Genomic DNA, 16,820 nt, shown 5'->3' on the forward strand with positions numbered 1-16,820 from the left:
CAGATTCTGCAAAAGACTACAGTAACACTTCTACACTACTGGTCTCCATTTAAATATTTGTTGTAAAGACAAGCAGAGAAACAGGCTGTAGGTGTACATGTACAGTTTATTTGTTGACCACATTGTGGACACAACATCAGTGATCTCCAGCTGCAACAGCTAACTTAAGTTAAATCTAAGAACATATTCTGCACTCCCTAGCAGTAACCCCCTGCACAGTAATGGCATCATGGAATGAAATTCGCAAGGTAACAGGTACTCAAGCAACTGGATGGATTTGGAAACGGTCCATTGACCGCTGTTGATCATTTCCAAATTTATCCATTACCTTGCGTGTCTTATTACCTGGATGTCTAACCTTCATCGATGTGTATGGAGTGAGAGTTTACAAAATCAAAAGTACCGAACCCTCAAAAAGAGTTGTCACACTTCTGTGGTGAACACAACTACTAGAGGTACAATCAATGAACGATGGACGCCATAGAGATCACAATTACACTTCTGTCAATTACGAATACATATTCTGACAAATACAGATTCAATAACTAAGTCAGACAAAGTAAACCTAATTGGTGTGAAGCAAGTATAAGTCAGATCTTTGACACTTTCAGATGTGAGTCACAATGACAAAATAATAAATGAGCTTTAAACTGGAGTAACAGGGACAAACTACAACAGAGAAACATTTCCATCAAATATATGTTGGATTATCTGTTCCAGCCCCCACGTGAGTCTCTCCTGTTCCACATGCCGTCTCTGCCTGTTATCCTGATACTGGGCAGTCCTTGGGTTGGGGCAGAGCTGTTGTTCTGGCCCGTGGGGGGAGGGCCCCGCGGGGTGTCGTAGTGGGGTCCTCTGGGTTGGAAACTGGAGGAGCCCCCCATGGGTGGGGTGGGGTAGCCCGGGGTGGTGGGGGTATGTGGTGGCTTGTATGGCGTTGAAGAGAACTGGCTACTACTGTCAGAATACCCCCCTCCAGAGTAGCCACCCCCCTTCCCCGGCCCCCCTTGGTAGTTTCCCGAGCCAGGGTAGCCTCCACTCTGGTTGTAGCCTGTGTTGCCAGCGGGTTGGCCGTAGCTGGCACCGCTGCCGCCGCCTGCCCCGTAAGCACCGGACTGCTGGCCAAAGTTTCCCCCACTTGCACCGTAGCCTGAAGCACCAGACGAACCATATCCACCGGCTTGCTGATAGTGACCACCTTGAGCGTTGCCAAAGTTGTCCCCTCCTTTCGGACCGTACAAACCCGGGGGAGGAGCTCCTTGTTGCACAAAGTTTTCGGACCCAAACTTAGCCTGGCTGGTGCCATATCCCTGCTGACTGTACCCAGTGGCACCGCCTGCGCCCATACTGGTCCCGTCGGCACTGTAACTGGAGCTAGTAGGCCCCACTTCTGTACCCTGGGTGCTGTAACTACCTGTGGAGCCCTGCTGGCTGAAATTTACATCTGCTGCACCCTTGGGTAAGTAAGAAGAGGTCCCTGTGGTTTGACTTTGAGAGGGGTCGGGTGGAACCCCCTGGGGAAAGTTCGGAGGAGGCACGGCTGTGTTGTGGGGTGGGGGACCTGGAGGCGGCACTGGGGGCGGGTAGTTGGGGGGCGGAATGTTTGGGGGAGGATAGTTGGGAGGGGGGTGGCCAGGAGGAGGAAACGCGGGCTGATGCGAGGGGGGAGGGGGCTGGGTGTAACTTTGCGTTGGAGGTGGCGGCTTGCTAACCGGTGCAGCCGGGATACCAGAAGTGGAAGGGATCTGCGATGCGTATCCACTAGTCTTGTAGTTGTAAGGGACCTGTTGGTGTACAGACGTACTACTCGCAGAAGCTTGGAGAGTAGGGAGTTGGGTGGAACTACTTGGGGCAGGGTTCTGCTCTATGGGAGGGTTGGAGCTCTCTGATATGTCCATGGAGACCAGTTCCGTGTTAGCTGTGGACTGGGGTTCCATGGGGGATGACTTAACAGACGAAGTGGAGGAGGTGGGGGCGCTGTGGTAGCTCTGTGTGGATGAGGAGGGGACCGCTTCCTGTGAGGAGTCGTCTGCGGAGAACTCGGCTCTCTCTGCGCTGGGAACTCCGTTAGCTGCAGCTGGGGGGCACAGAGGTCATGATTGCTTTGACACTTGGTTGAGCAATCAGACCAGATAAGTAAGATAAACCATAAAACAGCAAGAAATGGCAGCATGCAAGAAGTAAGGACAGTCGTGCTTCAATCAACCTTTTTGTGACCAGCATCTCCTGGCAGCCATGTTGCTATTGCAGTGCATCTATAAATTCAATCAACTGTGTTACAGTACCAGCTAGTCTAACAAAGTAACATTGCACACCGAGTAGATCCTTTCCCAGCAAGAGCTGACAGATATATCCATTAGTGTGGCTTCACCTGAAGTGATATACAGTCAAAACTGCCCATGGAGACCAGTAATATCGGGTCTATCTGGGCAGGTGATAAACATAGACTTAATTCTTGGATCAATGTGGAAAATTTTCTGAGGGAATGCCAAAAAGTGGTCACTTGTGCAGGTTTGACTGTAATTGCATTAATCAAACTTGATACCCTGACATGGAAAAAGTGCCAAATGCATAGTCTTGTTATGAAAGATTTCAGAAAGGCATACCTTGTGTGGAGGGTTTTGGTTCCATCTGACCAGGGGATTCCTGCAATTTGATAAGAGAAATCATATTGTAAGAAATTGAACCACTGAGGTGCTTGCATAATCCAAATATACAAAATGTACCTCCAAGCGCAAAATCTACTTCTGTTACAAACATAGAAGCCACCCTTTACCCATAGCTCAAGCATCAAAGCAGGTTTAGAAATATTGTGTAAACTGTTCTCAAAAACATAGTGTCATACTGTTGTTGTTCTGTGCTTCAGTAATTTCTTGGCACCTACTATTTTGGTGAAAACAAAACATTTCCATAAGACAGTTATTGCACAATCCACAATATGCCTCCCAATGAAAACAGCCAAGTAACCTGCAAGCAATAAGGAAGTGGCTGAACACTCACTATTCTGGGTCTCTTGGCAGGTCTAGATGCAGGAGAGGGGGGAGGGGAGGGTGTTTGTATGCCCTGGGGCTGGGAATACAGGTCCAACACCTGGTGACAGATGTCTGCAGCGAGAAAAGGACATTCATCATTGAACCATCAATTATCCTCATAAAAACCTTGATCATGCTCATTAACACAAATAGCCGTCATGGTCTTCCACCACATTACTATGAATCTTGAAACGTTTGCAGGGGTTTTATCTTTGAAATCATTCCAATGCAAACTATGCAGATTTTCTGTCAGTGATGCACTCTGCATGTCCACTATAAACGCCTCCTTTTCACTATCACAAAATTGTATGTCCTCTTGAACTTAAACGATTCATAGCATTCAAAGGGAAGTCAAACAGGGTGATGGCAGGAAAGATGATCCTTTATTGAAATCTGCAAATAAAACAAGAAATGTCTGACCGTTTCCAAATCTATCCAGTTGCTTGAATGACTGTCTTCATACGGATCTGATTACCTGAATGTCTAACCTTCATTAACGATATCAAAATGGATCATAGTACCTTCCAACAGTTCCAAGGACACGTCCTCTTCAAACCTGTCCCACCAGTTCTTGACTGGTTTGTCAGCGTTGGACTGCACAGCCCCCAGCATGTCAAACTTGGTCAGTCTCCCCGCCAGGTGCATGATGGCAATGGCAATGATCTGTGGTTCCCACTGTAGGCACAGAGTCGTACACAGGCTGGGGGACAGAAAAACACCACTTACTGTAAATCTTACAATAATCGCATTAGCTTTATTTTTGAAGTTTTCGCAGCGCCTCTCCAGCTCAAAATCATGTCTTCTGGCGATATGGTATTGTTTTGACAGCAAACCCAAAAAACAATGTGAAATTAAATCCTTGCTAAAATAAAGGTATTCACAGTTTTATGTAGCTCTTACATGAAGAATTCAGAAGACAGAGAACCAGGTCCTTTTAGCGTTTAGATCAAATCATTTGGTTATAATGGCGTCAGGAACAAGCACAACATAAACTTAAGAAGTTTGATATAATGACCAAAACTGAAGGAACACGAAATTGATTGAAAACTAGATTTACTTGCAAACCGCAATCTTTCTTATTCAGAACATGTCATTACCGGTACGCAAAATAATTCCCACAAGTCTGTACAGTTCAAAATGTTGCACAGTACCTGTCGTTAACAAATGTCCACGCCATCTGCACCAGCTTGTGCAGCTTATTCTTGTCTAGAGTCAGAGACTGGGCATCTTCTGCAGGGACAGAAGGATCAACTGTGTTATATCCACGTCCTGTCCAAGCAATGCATTGGTGGGCTAGTGATAGAACTTCACACGTTTAAGTGACTTATGTAATGATGACATGGCAAAAGGGTGAAGTACACAAATTAGCGTTTGACTTCATGCAGTCAAAGAAAACAGAGAAGCTCAGTTTCAGGTCATTGTTCACCCAGGCAAATGCATCTCAAATCTGGAAACTGACCTGTTATTCAGGTAACCTTGGATAAAAACTACAAGAATTTAATGAAACACAATGACCCTTCACACAAATAATAATGCAAGCAACATCTGAAACTCATTGCAATGAATACAGTCCATTCTCGAACAACAATAGACTTGACCCTACCTTTGAGAGACTTGGCATACTTGAGGATGTACATGTAGGGGTGTTCCACCTGTAGGTCGAACTTGATGGTCTGCAGGAGGATTCTCTCCAGTGTCATCACCTCCTCCTGTAACACAGGTTCAGGACATGTCTATGATTGACATGGCAGAATGGTGCTAATACAAACAATTACCATGAAAAGAGAAAGAAAGGTTGCCAGGCAAGACCTTGCAGAGATGGGTTGTGGATGGGAGAACTACCACCTACACAGAAAAAGAATTACATTGCCAAGAACAAAATGTAGTTTAATCTGTAAAGTAGAGTAACATTCTGCATATTAATATGATATTGGGTGTACAATTGAACGTCCATCTACCACATATTGATAGATGTCAAGGTAAACTAAGGTATAATAGAGTTAATGGAAGCATATTGATACCAGACTACAGAAAGAAACAAGCATTTTACAAGTGCCATCTAACTTTACTGTGTCAGAAGTAAAAACTTACCTGCTGTATTTTGGGATCATCACCAAATGGAGCAAACTGCTTGTCGTTCAGCAAGGCCCGTGCTGTTTTGATGATGTCTCTGCATTTCTTGGGCGTCTCTTCCACCTTCCCGGCCAGGAACAGACAGCAGGCACCGGTGACCTGTTACAGTTGGACAGAAGATGTGTCATACATTTTGATCTCTAGGTACAGACTTATGAGGATGGTAGACAGATCATATAGAACTTGGCAGCAGCTTTCTCATCTCTCATACTGTACATTTTGAAATATTCAATATACAAACTTGCAAACAAGGGTACAGGAATGTCTGCAATTTCACACATTTCAACTTGGAAGTTAATTAAGTGCCACAATCTTATATGAATTTACAATAGTATCATCCCCATTTTAGAAAACATTGCTATCTTGTCAACCTGTGCAAAATTAGGTTTTCAACCCAAATTACAGAAAAGGAGAAGTTTAATTCATCAGAGTATTGGAAGAAAGAAACTAATGATAGCTTTAAGGCAGATTTGGAAAGAATGAACACAATTGTTTGTACTTACATATCTGTTGAAATCCTTGAATGTGTGAAACATATAGAATCTGTGGAAATATACAACTCCAGTAGCAAAGGTTTGTGGTTTTCTGAAAGAAATTGTCAAGGGTATAACCTTTACTAATGTAAAATATCAGTAATCCCACCTATAGATGGCACTCCCTTAGAACTTTGATATGTACTGGTGTCAACTTGTCTTCATTTATTACACTGGTATTAGTTTACTATTACAGCTTTGATAAAATAAGTGCCCAAAATAAATTATGTCTAACCACAGACAGTGAATTTTAGATTGAAACTGTATTGCCTAAAATCATCTGTGAAGGTAATGACAAAAGATAGGAACATCAGTACTACACTGAAGTAAAGCCATCAGTATTACACTAAAGCTTATCTGTCCACCAAATGTTAAAGGATACAATCCCAGTGCTGTCCCAGCGTCGATAATAAACCTTGCTCCCTCCCTTCTGTACCTACACTCCGTAGCATAGTCCACCCCAGCAGTGGCGGAGGGAGAACACATAATGTCCTTCTTCTCATAGTACCAGCAGGGCATTGTGCTTCTTTTCCTTAGTTCTGGGGCATAAATAAAGGAATGAGTTACAAAAGCAACGCAATATTCACATTCAAGCTCAGCCAGTAGGTACCAAATGGGTTACTTTCACAACGCAAAAGCTGGCTTCTAAAACTAGTAAAAAAAGTTGCATGACAGAATATCGATGTCTTTAGTAAAAATTTTTGTACATTTGTATGACATACTACTATATTGTCAAGATTGGCAATGTGCAAGATTGCTAAAGTATATGAACTTACTCTGACTACTTTGTGTGTGCCATATGTATAATTTTGTAAGGAAGCTGAAAATATAATTGCACACATGAAATTTCAAATATGGTTGTGGTTTATTTCAGCACAAATCCGACCTGAGACTTACCTTGACACTCTTTACGCTATGCCTATCGGCGGAAGCAAATTGATTATCAAGATAGGGCGGAAGGTGCTATAAGAAAACTGCTATCAAAGACTTTATAAACAGTCGTCCGACAACGACATCATGTCCGCCAATCTGCCACATCAAATGTAGCATAACACTCCAATTTCGTCAGGGATATCCACCGGATTCAACTTTGAAATGTTCCCTGTACTTACCTGATAATATGAGCTGCAAATTCTGTCGTCTCTGTCCAGGAATAACGTCCAAAACACCACGAACAGCTAGAAACTCGGCACTTTCTTTCCACAAGTCGCCATTTTGTAATCTTTCTGAATGAACAGCGCTACTGCGCAGGGCACCACGCGCAGATTATTCCATTATACATAGGGGGTGTCGAGAATGAAATAAGACTATACTCTAAATCTAATGACATCAGAAAAAAATATAACATAAGAAACCGTATGTAAAACACAAGCTAATCAATGTTTCATCTATTTAAATGCATTTACATAATCTATTTTTGAATTTTTCTAGAACATTTAGATTTTAGAAAAAAAATTGGGCCCTATTTGATACAATGTTCCTGTAAGGAGCATGTAGCTCGCTGATCAAGAGAAGGCAGGAGGTAAAGGATCAAGAAAACCCTTTAAATATTGCGTTTGAGGTAAGCTGCGAGCAATCAAGTCTTGGCACGGGAGATTAGAACATTTGTTTTCATTTATCAGCTTATAAGCTGCCCAATCGTAATGTTTTTCTGTCGCATTTTCCGTTGAATCCATTGAGGGTGCACAGATTCTATTTTCAGCGTCCATCCTTGGTTATTCAGTTGTCCAAAGATTCTGATTGTAAGAGAAGGAGGAGGAGGAGGAAGCATATCATCTTTCAACTACAGACAAATTATGTCTATAAAAAGACAATATCGATATTTAACATACATTGAAATTATGCAATTTGAGGATATACAAATTACAATGTTGTGATTTTCATATGGAAGGGATTATCATTTTTGGTCATTGTCAGAGCATCACATAACCAAGTTCAAGTGCATCAAAATGACACATTCTTTGATGCAGGACTATAATCATGCTAAAACAAAGAATATCAATGAATGAATGCCTCAGCTGCCATGCCCAGGGGTGTGTGGTGGTGGGTTGGGTTCGGAAGGACCCCCCCCCCTGCTTTTAACGTCCTTGCTCAGAGGTACCTGAAAAAAAAAGGTCAATGCTTCCTCTGTTGACAGTGCTCACTTGTCCCCAAAATGTACAGAAGGACCCCCTTAAACAAAAACTACAAAAAGACAATTAAACAAAATGTGAAAAAAGGACCCCCTTAAACAAAATCTACAAAAGGACCCCCTTAATTTAAACAAAATCCTGGCTATATGCATGGCATGGCTCCTAAGCAATCAAGAGATGGGAAATACGACCATCCTTAATTGGAACTTAAAGATTACCTTCTTGCTTCATTCTCCAGTAACAGAACCATGGGGAAGAAAAGCAAGCGTGACCGCGGTGCCAGCGGGTCGTCAGGCGGTGGGAAAGGCGGCGGCGGCGGTGGTGGAAACACCAAGCCAAATGGGAGGAACAAGAAGGATGTCCGTGATGTCATGGTTCTAGTCAACGAACTTCTGCAGAGTAAGTCACCTTATATTATTAGCGTAATGTTTATTTATTCATTGTCAAATGCAACAATACATTAATGTTTCGTATCAGTCAATCATTGATTTGGCTTGTTGTATACATTTATGTTGTCACTCTTGGTAAATGTCATTTTCTATGTCATATCACTGTGCAGTACACTTGCAGTTCCAAAAATAAATTTTTGCAGTGTAGGAAGAGTCTGTGACTTGATAGTTATGTTACATGTATTTGACAGAATACAAGAGACAAGACAGACATGGTCACTCACTTACTCACTCATAGACCTTAAAGATTAATGGTACTGATACTGATCTGTTTCCAGAGGCCAGCAGTCCAGGGGTGCCCCCTGGCAAAGAACTGGAGGAGCACATGTCCATCCGAGAGGTGGTGGAGAGGATCAGAAGGAAACAGGAAGGTACTGGAAGTAGAATTTGCTTTTTCTGCTGTTTTACCCTGCTGTAGGATCTACGAACATATCATCTGCGCATGCTACATGCATGAAGTGAGCATAGGCCAGTGGTAACTCTACACATAATACTTGACCAAGAGGTTGGGAGTTTGAATCCCAGCTTTTAGGGCAGCATGTGAAGCCATGGTCTACTGTTCATTGTGCTTGTCGAAAAGAGTTAGGGCCATTTCCCTGGTACAATGAACCTGAACCTGTAAATACTGTACATAGCATCTGTCTTCTCTGTCACGGCCGGTAGAAGAATAGTTCTTCAGTGAGCTTAACTGGTTCAAGATCACTTTCACATTTTTCCACTTTCACAGCATGTTGAACATTGATGTGAAAATTTCTATCCATGGTGCGTGGTGCAGTTGTAAGATCGTAGAGCTCCTGACCATTCCCTTCTAATACTAAAATTAATAGTTCTCTGAATGCTGAGTATTTGTATAAAGCTGTTTTTCGTTTCCCTTCTCCAGGCTGGACCCCCGACCCAGTCCCACGAGAGGAATGCTTTCCTGTGTTTCTGAAGTGGCTACAGGACAATGATGTTAAGAGTGATGCTGTTACCATAGAGAAGTTTGAGGTGGGAGGGTATGGACTCAAGGCTGTTCAAGACATCAAGGTATTCAAAATCTATTGTCTAGACAATCAGTACATATATACTGAGCCTGGTGTCACTGCCCTGAGGCTACATGCCCTCTTAGGCAGCCATCCTGCTATATGGATCAATGATAAACTTGGTGGCATTGATCTTCCCACACCAAATGGTGTGTCAAATTTAGTATAAAATGTGCAAAATTTCTACTAGTATATGGATATTCATTCTACACACACATATATACACTACTGAGTGTTATGGGGTGAGGGTAAGGGGAGGAAGATGTTCTCTTTCACTCTGAAATGTTTGATGTGAATATTTTGCCAGTTTGAAAATAGCCCACATGGAAGTTGGTCTTATTGAAGTACATGTACCTGTATATTACATGAAAACACAGATCATATATGATTTTGTCTCAGAGCTATAATTACAGCGTGTTGCTTTGCAGGCTGAGGAGTTGTTCATCACCATCCCTCGGAAACTGATGCTGACAACAGAAACAGCAAGAGAGTCCAGTCTGGGTAGGAAAGACTTCATGATGATGCTTACTAGACTGGCATTCTTCTTTGTCAATAGAATGTCAGCCTTTTTTGTTCAGGTGTTCATTCAGTAACATTGATAGATTTGTGGTCTGTAAATGCCATTTGTAATAAATTTTTCTCAACTTTCATAACCAATAAGATTGGTCTTTGTATTGACTTTGTATAGAATTATATCGTAGAGTTTAAGTGATGTAGTCATTCTCTCTTCTGTTGAGCTGCTGGTAATGAGTTAGGATATGACTGGAAGTAAAACGGTTATATGACTACAATGTAGATATGAGGTATTTTAGAGTATTAAATCCTCAGTTTCTTTTCAGGTCCACTGATAAAGAAAGACAGGATTCTGCAGGTGATGGCTAACGTGTCGCTGGCGCTCCATGTTCTGTGTGAGAAGTACACATCCAACTCCTTCTGGGCACCCTACATCAGTATCCTTTTACCCATCGTGGTTTTTACTTCAGAGCATACTCATTCACCTAGCCTTTTAAAGTATTTTTTTCCTCTTACATAAATAGCTATTTGCAGGACGAAGACACTTCGCAGTTATATTAAGTTTGGATTCTACTATATTGCAAGGCTATCATTCACCAGCTCTGTGACAGGCTAGAGTATGGTATATATGGCTACGACACAGATGGAATATCTCTTCTGTCATATTTCAAGAAAATTTAGTGGCATATATTGGGCCACAGCAAAGAGAAGATTTTCTGATTACTCTATACAGCCTGATAAACTACACAGAATATACTACAATGCAGCAGATGCATTGATCACACTTTGTAAATGTAAGTATCCTGTCCTGGTAAATGGTTGAAGAACTGGTAGCTGTGAGCTTAGTTGATGTCCTTCATCTAGTATTGTTATGTTCCTTGAGCCAGTGTCTACCAGATATCTTTCCAGGCACATACACCACTCCTTTGTACTTTGAAGAAGCAGAGATGCTTCATCTACAGGGCTCACTTAACTTCAGTACGTACATGTAATGCAGAGACTTTATCATAGCTACCTTATCAAAACATACCTTAAACAGAATGACATGGGCGACAAAGCAGACGTTTCTGAGCATTGAATGAATTGTACCTATTTACTCCTCTACAGCCCAAAATGTAACATTTCAGAACATACAATTTAGTTAATTCAGCTTTTACCCTTTTCAGGTGATGTCCTGAACCAGTACAAGAGCATTGCCCGTCAGTATGCCTACTTCTACAAGCTGTTCCAGGTATGTTGCAATATATACATAATATTGTATTTTGCATATATTATATTTATACATGTAGAATGTCTACCATTTTATACTTACTAGTACTGTCTACTAACCCAATTCAACCAGGTCACATATACCTGCCATCCTGAAAAAAATATGTCTAAAGAGATCTCCAATGCATTGTTCCCCACTAAGATGCACTCCTGGAAAGTGCAGACTTGAACTGTTTTTCAAAGTGGTGGATATAATATACCTGGTCATTAAATGTCAATGGAGGCTACTATACTCGCAAAAGAGAGTATATAGTTATCTGTAACATTGTTCTGTTGTTCTAGACTCAGCCTGAAGCCACAGGACTGCCATTGAAGGAATGCTTCACCTTTGATGAGTACAGGTACAGGAACACTCCTCCTTTTATACCTTTTCTAGTGCAGGGCGTTCTTGTATAAAATGCAGCGGATGTTTCCTTTTCCCCCATCACAAAATTTAAGTCCTCTTCAACTTGACCCATCTTACAGTAATGTTCCTGACATGTTTGTTCCCTAGATGGGCAGTTTCCACGGTGATGACCCGTCAGAACCAGGTCCCCACCAGCGACGGCCGACATCTCATCACGGCACTCATCCCCATGTGGGACATGTGTAACCATAGTAATGGAGAGGTGAGCTGAACTTAGGGTTGAGTCAAACTACAGTTGAGCCATATCATATCATACAGTAGTGTGTTGCTGTTATAGTACTAATTAAACTTACTTGAAATAATGTTGATATGGTGTGACAACATGTTTATTTGAAATTCTGGGTTAGATCTTTTTTTGTTTCATCTAAGTCTAAGATAAGATGTTAAAATGTCACATGATTCGTAGCTCTGGGAAATGACAGCGCTGAAATGGAATTCGACTGCTTTCGACTTTATTCATCTTTATCAAGAAACTGTCACATGATTACATTTTGTATTCCATTTTATATTTGTGAATAGTTTTATCTGGTTAATCACTGGCTAGTCAAGTTCTTTACACACAATCAATGTTTTTGCAGACATTTCCTAGGATTGCTGACACCTTCCTTAGGTCAGTACTGACACCTTTTTATTCCATTATAGTTCAGTACGGAGTTTAACCTGGGCAGCGACTCGGCTGAGTGCCTGGCCATGCGGGAGTTTCCCACGGACAGCCAGGTCTACATCTTCTACGGCATGCGCAGCAACGCCGAGTTCCTCATACACAACGGCTTCGTGTACCCTGAGAACGTGCACGATAGGGTCAACATCAAGCTTGGTACGTGTAGCGTCGCACGTTACTCAAGAATCAAACAGACACAAGCACGTCTACTCACTAGTCGTGTATTCTAGCTTCTGCACTAAGTTACATCTGGTAGGAGGGTTCATACTGCATCCGGTGTTGGGTTTCTAAGATTAGAGTGGCCAATATAAAGTATTACATGTTTCACATCACTACAGTAAGGAGCTTGTTTGGGGATATCAATGACTAGTTGGAAATTAGACCGTATCTTAGACCTTTGCCGGTCTCCATCTGTGGTACGTCAGGCCAACCTTTTCCTCCGGTGTGTCCAGTTTTGGGCTTCCTTCCATACTTGATGCCATGTCAGTCTTGGTCTTCCACCGCGTCCTCTAGCCCCGTGTGATTTCCAATTAAGTATCTTTCTAGCTGTTGTATTTTCTTTCATTCTCCAGATGTGACCAATCCCCCTCAGTCTTTTATCAGCTACCAGTTAGGAACATTTATCCATCGTCATGTACATTGCCAGCTAGACATTTCTTGATTGTGTTCTAGGTGTGAGCAAGAACGACAGCCTGTTTGCTATGAAGGCAGAAGTCCTATCCAGAGCTGGGATTCATGCGTAAGTAATTTTTGCCCCCTCTGTATGCCAGTTAGATACATGTATCATTTCCACTGTTAGCAAAAGCTGATTGTACTGATTGTAGTGACCTGAAAGAAAACCTTTTGTTAGCTACTGGGATGACTTATGTCGGGTGCCAATCTCCCTCCTCTGTCACCCGAACCACTGTAGCCGCCCAGAAGCTCCTGTCCTGCATAGCCTTCCCCATGCCATCAGTTTGTATGCCAGTGTCTCTTTAAAGGACATCTATGTATGTTAGGGGTGGTCTTCCTTGTCTTCTTTTCCCATGTGCTGGGGTCCATAACACTAAATCCGAGACACCTTTAATGGCAGAGAAAAGTCCTTTCCCTGCTCTGATGTGTAAAGGTAGGAGCTGTGATTCTTTTATGGACTACTGCTTGCATCACAGGGTGATTACAGCATTTCCACCAATTACATCATTAATTCTCCACCAACATTTGAACACTTACGATACATACAAATATGGGTATGTTTAAGGAAAGTCTGTTCTTGAGCGCATTCGAATGTTTGTAGAATTGATGTACCAGTAGCAGCTTTTGTAGTCTGCAGATGTGTAAATTCTTCTCTTGCTCATTCTTTCCAAGGTCCACCACCTTTCAGGTGCATTGTGGGAAGGACCCCATCCCTCCCGAGCTGCTTGTGTTCCTGAGGGTGTTCACCATGGTGGAAGGTGTGTACAAGTTTATGGAAAGCTTTTATCATTTTTGTTGTGCAAATGTAAAGAAATCTCCAATGCAATGCCCCCAAGTATGATGCGCTCCTGCATATCTAAACTTTGCAGACCTGGGGGATGCTGCACTAGAAATTTGTCACACTCAAGGTAACTGTTACTCAAGGAACTGGATGGATTTTTGTAACGGTCAGGCGTTTCAGGTAGCATCTACTACCTTTCATCAGTGACAACTCACTACCGTTAATCACTGACGAAAGGTGTTTGATGTTACCTGAAACATCTGCCCATTTCTAAAATCTATCCACTTGCTTGACCAAGGCTTGCTTTGCATATCTGAATACCCAGATGTCTAACCTTCATCAATGTCTCAAACACACACTGGTTTCCAAAGTGGTGGATATACCCAGTGGCAACCTGGCACATACATGTAAATGATAGTGATAATGTTCACTTGAAAGTCCATCTGTGTTGGTAGAAGTAGCCTGGAGTCTAGCCTTATTAGCTTTCCGTTCGCTACCCAAGCTCCGCTCGAGGTAGCTCCACTAGTTAGAAGTCATTCTGAATGGAGTTTAAACTGTAAACGCCAACACAATGAATTGGACTTACCCAAATTTTCGACTGATCAGCTACAGTCTTTGTCAAGGAGTGAACAATCCACTGCTCACCGAGTCACGTGTCTCATCTGCATAACATGACGTCACAGAAGCAGTGGATTGTTCACTCCTTGACAAAGACTGTTGCTGATCAGTCAAAAAGTCCAATTTATTGTGTTGGTGTTAACAGTTAAAACTCCATTCAGGATAATGATAATGGTTAACACTCTTCCTGCAGGTGACTTGCGGGAGCTGCTGACGAGTGAGCACCAGTCTGCGTACCTGAGCTGCCTGGGCAGGCTGGACTGCATGGTGACGCAGGAGCAGGAGACCAAGGCCTGGGCTTTCCTGGAGACGCGCCTCTCCCTGCTCATCAGGAGCTACAGAACAAGTATCAAGGTGGGTATCCACTTATGTCTCCAGGTTTTGCTAATCGATCTTCTAACATACTCTTCAATCTCATAATTCTGTGGCACTTGAATTTTGTTTCGTGAAACAACCATAGACAGAGCATATGTCGAGAGTGTGATGAGTTTGCAGTGAGAGGTTACCGCAAAAGCTGCAAGCATATAAACATTGCAAATATTTCATGATTTACAGTATTCCAATTGTGGACTTGTTAGGCCAACAGTCAGTTCACTAAAACCATTCTATATGCAACCTGAAAATATTAGGAACACAGTCATCCCCATGAAGCATGTTTGCCACATGTGTGTTACCTTTGTTGTTGATTTTTTTTCTGTCCATATCAAAACCTCAATTCCATTTGCATTGTGTTTGTCGGCATGGCTAACTCTTTTTTAAATTTTGTGATAGCCAAAGGCTAGTCAAGCAGCCCTGGCTGTGTGTCCTAAACCGATAAATGAATAAATAAATGTTTCCCCTTTTGACACTGTTTTGTTGAATGCCCAGGATGTAGAGACAGAGCTGCAGGCGCCTGACATGACCTACCACACCCGCGCAGCCCTGCAGCTGAAGCTGGCCGAGATGCAGATCCTCAGTAACGCCGCTGAGTACGCCAAGACCCAGAGGGACAAGATCCCCCAGCTGATCGAGGAGAAGATACTGCAGCTGGCCGCCGAAGTGGCGTTAACTGTCAAAGTGAGCGACGACCTGGACGGAGAGTTCGTAGAGGAAGTTCTGGAGCTGAGTGAGGATGAGGAGGAGTTGGGAACTGATCAGAAGGCAGACGCACATGCAGAAGGGACAGATCTAGAAGTGAGCAAAGATGGAAATGCTGCTGTATCACATGCGGAAGAATCGAAGAGTCCAGAGAAAGACAGTGGACTGGAGTCCTCCTCAGAGCGAGAGTCTGTAGATGGAGATGCCATCAAAGTGAACGGTGCCACAGTTGAAGCAAATGGTGAAGCTTCGATATCAGAAAAAGATTTAAAAAACTGAAGGTTGGTTAATGAGTAAGAAGTGTGTCGAGGGTCATTGTTGAGTTGCAAGAGTTGCCAAATGAAGAGGTCATCCACCACTGTTTCTTGTACACCACCTTGAAGTTAAACGGACAAAGACTCTTGTAACAAAGGGATAGATGGCAATAATTTATTCTTGACGTCTTGTCTGTGGTATGCAACATTATTGCAGTTTGTTTTTAATTTGTTCGTTTTTTTGTTTGTTTGTTTGTTTAAAGGTGAATCATGTTTATGGTCATGTATGGTATGATTGTTTCAGTTGTACCTGAGAAACATATTGGTACAGAACTCCAATCTTCCAAAGGAAAACATTTTGTTACAAAGTGTAGGAAACAACCAACAGAAGCATTATGCAGAACAACCAACAATCATGTAAGATGTACAGTAATCAGGGTAGTTTTAATGTAGGGGGTGACTGGTCTGCAGACATTGTGCAGTATATACTGGTATCTTTTATAAGCTGTAAGTGTTGACCATATCACATTGACAGGAGCAGTTTCTATAATTATGGTCATATACAGTACATGTACTTTTAAATTGGCAGAGATGTTGTTATATTATAACTAGTTGAATTGTACCCAAAGATTGAGATTTGCTGTCAAGTTTGTTTTTTGCCAAGTGTTAATATCTACCATGGATGTGCAATACTACCTAGTATCTTGCCACGTGGCGTCGATGTCCAAGTGATAAGGTTAACGGACATGGGTTTGATTCCTGCCATTACAGGCTAGACATTGTGTCCTTCGGTAAGGCATTTTACACGAGTATAAAAATGGGTACCTGACTTTGGTTGGGGAGGTTAAAGGTTGTGGGAGGAGAGCAATGGGCTCCACCTTCCAATACTGTGCCCAAGACACAGTGGATTAACAACCCACTGCCCCTACAGCCTGAAAAAGGCCATTACCGTTGCCTTTTCCATTGTCTTACCTGAGATACTTTGTTCAGCAACCTGTAGTGCATTTAGTTGGTTCTGGTATGTAATGTTACATCCATTTATACTAGGAAAGCATGCAGTTTGTTGTCTACTCTGGAAATATTTTGTTGATATTTGTTACAACAGAAACAAGAAAGAGATGTAACATATCTGAATTAGATTATGTTTGAAATACAACTGTAAAAATTACTGTTCCCAGCTCAATGTTTTGTGCATATTTATTTGTGTGTGTGCGAGAATTTATACATTTTAGACATTATCTCAGTATACGTATTTGGTGCAAGAAGCA

The 16,820-nt window shown here is 42.2% G+C and overlaps 2 protein-coding genes across 2 annotated transcripts; one reads left to right on the forward strand and one right to left on the reverse strand.

Annotated features, from left to right (window-relative positions):
• Positions 1-86: 86 nt before the first annotated feature.
• On the reverse strand, positions 87-6,921 carry LOC136433763 (cyclin-K-like). The gene is made up of 10 exons (XM_066426253.1): positions 6,811-6,921; positions 6,081-6,237; positions 5,669-5,750; positions 5,124-5,264; positions 4,636-4,741; positions 4,184-4,262; positions 3,554-3,732; positions 3,001-3,104; positions 2,607-2,646; positions 87-2,077 (listed from the first exon to the last, which is right to left on the reverse strand). Exons 2-10 carry the CDS (start codon positions 6,215-6,217, stop codon positions 708-710), a joined length of 2,238 nt encoding a protein of 745 aa, XP_066282350.1. The 5' UTR covers positions 6,218-6,237; positions 6,811-6,921; the 3' UTR covers positions 87-707.
• A 255-nt stretch (positions 6,922-7,176) lies between these two features.
• Positions 7,177-16,720, forward strand: LOC136433767 (actin-histidine N-methyltransferase-like). The gene is made up of 15 exons (XM_066426258.1): positions 7,177-7,259; positions 8,069-8,229; positions 8,558-8,650; positions 9,160-9,305; positions 9,730-9,802; positions 10,141-10,251; positions 10,712-10,792; positions 10,981-11,045; positions 11,366-11,424; positions 11,577-11,691; positions 12,132-12,306; positions 12,823-12,889; positions 13,495-13,580; positions 14,415-14,575; positions 15,089-16,720. Exons 2-15 carry the CDS (start codon positions 8,079-8,081, stop codon positions 15,575-15,577), a joined length of 1,872 nt encoding a protein of 623 aa, XP_066282355.1. The 5' UTR covers positions 7,177-7,259; positions 8,069-8,078; the 3' UTR covers positions 15,578-16,720.
• The last annotated feature ends 100 nt before the right edge of the window (positions 16,721-16,820 follow it).

This window comes from Branchiostoma lanceolatum, chromosome 4 (genome assembly GCF_035083965.1).
Source record: "Branchiostoma lanceolatum isolate klBraLanc5 chromosome 4, klBraLanc5.hap2, whole genome shotgun sequence".
Classification (NCBI taxonomy): Eukaryota; Metazoa; Chordata; class Leptocardii; order Amphioxiformes; family Branchiostomatidae; genus Branchiostoma; species Branchiostoma lanceolatum.

What these genes read in the sequence shown, in the direction of transcription:
- LOC136433763 (XM_066426253.1), bottom strand. Translation starts at nt 6,217, where the DNA reads ATGCCCTGCTGGTACTATGAGAAGAAGGACATTATGTGTTCTCCCTCC. An exon ending in GCTGGGACAGCACTGGGATT is followed by an intron (nt 5,751 to 6,080) that starts GTATCCTTTAAC and finishes AATTTCTTTCAG; the next exon opens with AAAACCACAAACCTTTGCTA. An exon ending in ACCAAAACCCTCCACACAAG is followed by an intron (nt 2,078 to 2,606) that starts GTATGCCTTTCT and finishes TGTGCCCCCCAG; the next exon opens with CTGCAGCTAACGGAGTTCCC.
- LOC136433767 (XM_066426258.1), top strand. Translation starts at nt 8,079, where the DNA reads ATGGGGAAGAAAAGCAAGCGTGACCGCGGTGCCAGCGGGTCGTCAGGC. An exon ending in GGTGTTCACCATGGTGGAAG is followed by an intron (nt 13,581 to 14,414) that starts GTGTGTACAAGT and finishes CTCTTCCTGCAG; the next exon opens with GTGACTTGCGGGAGCTGCTG. An exon ending in GCTACAGAACAAGTATCAAG is followed by an intron (nt 14,576 to 15,088) that starts GTGGGTATCCAC and finishes TTGAATGCCCAG; the next exon opens with GATGTAGAGACAGAGCTGCA.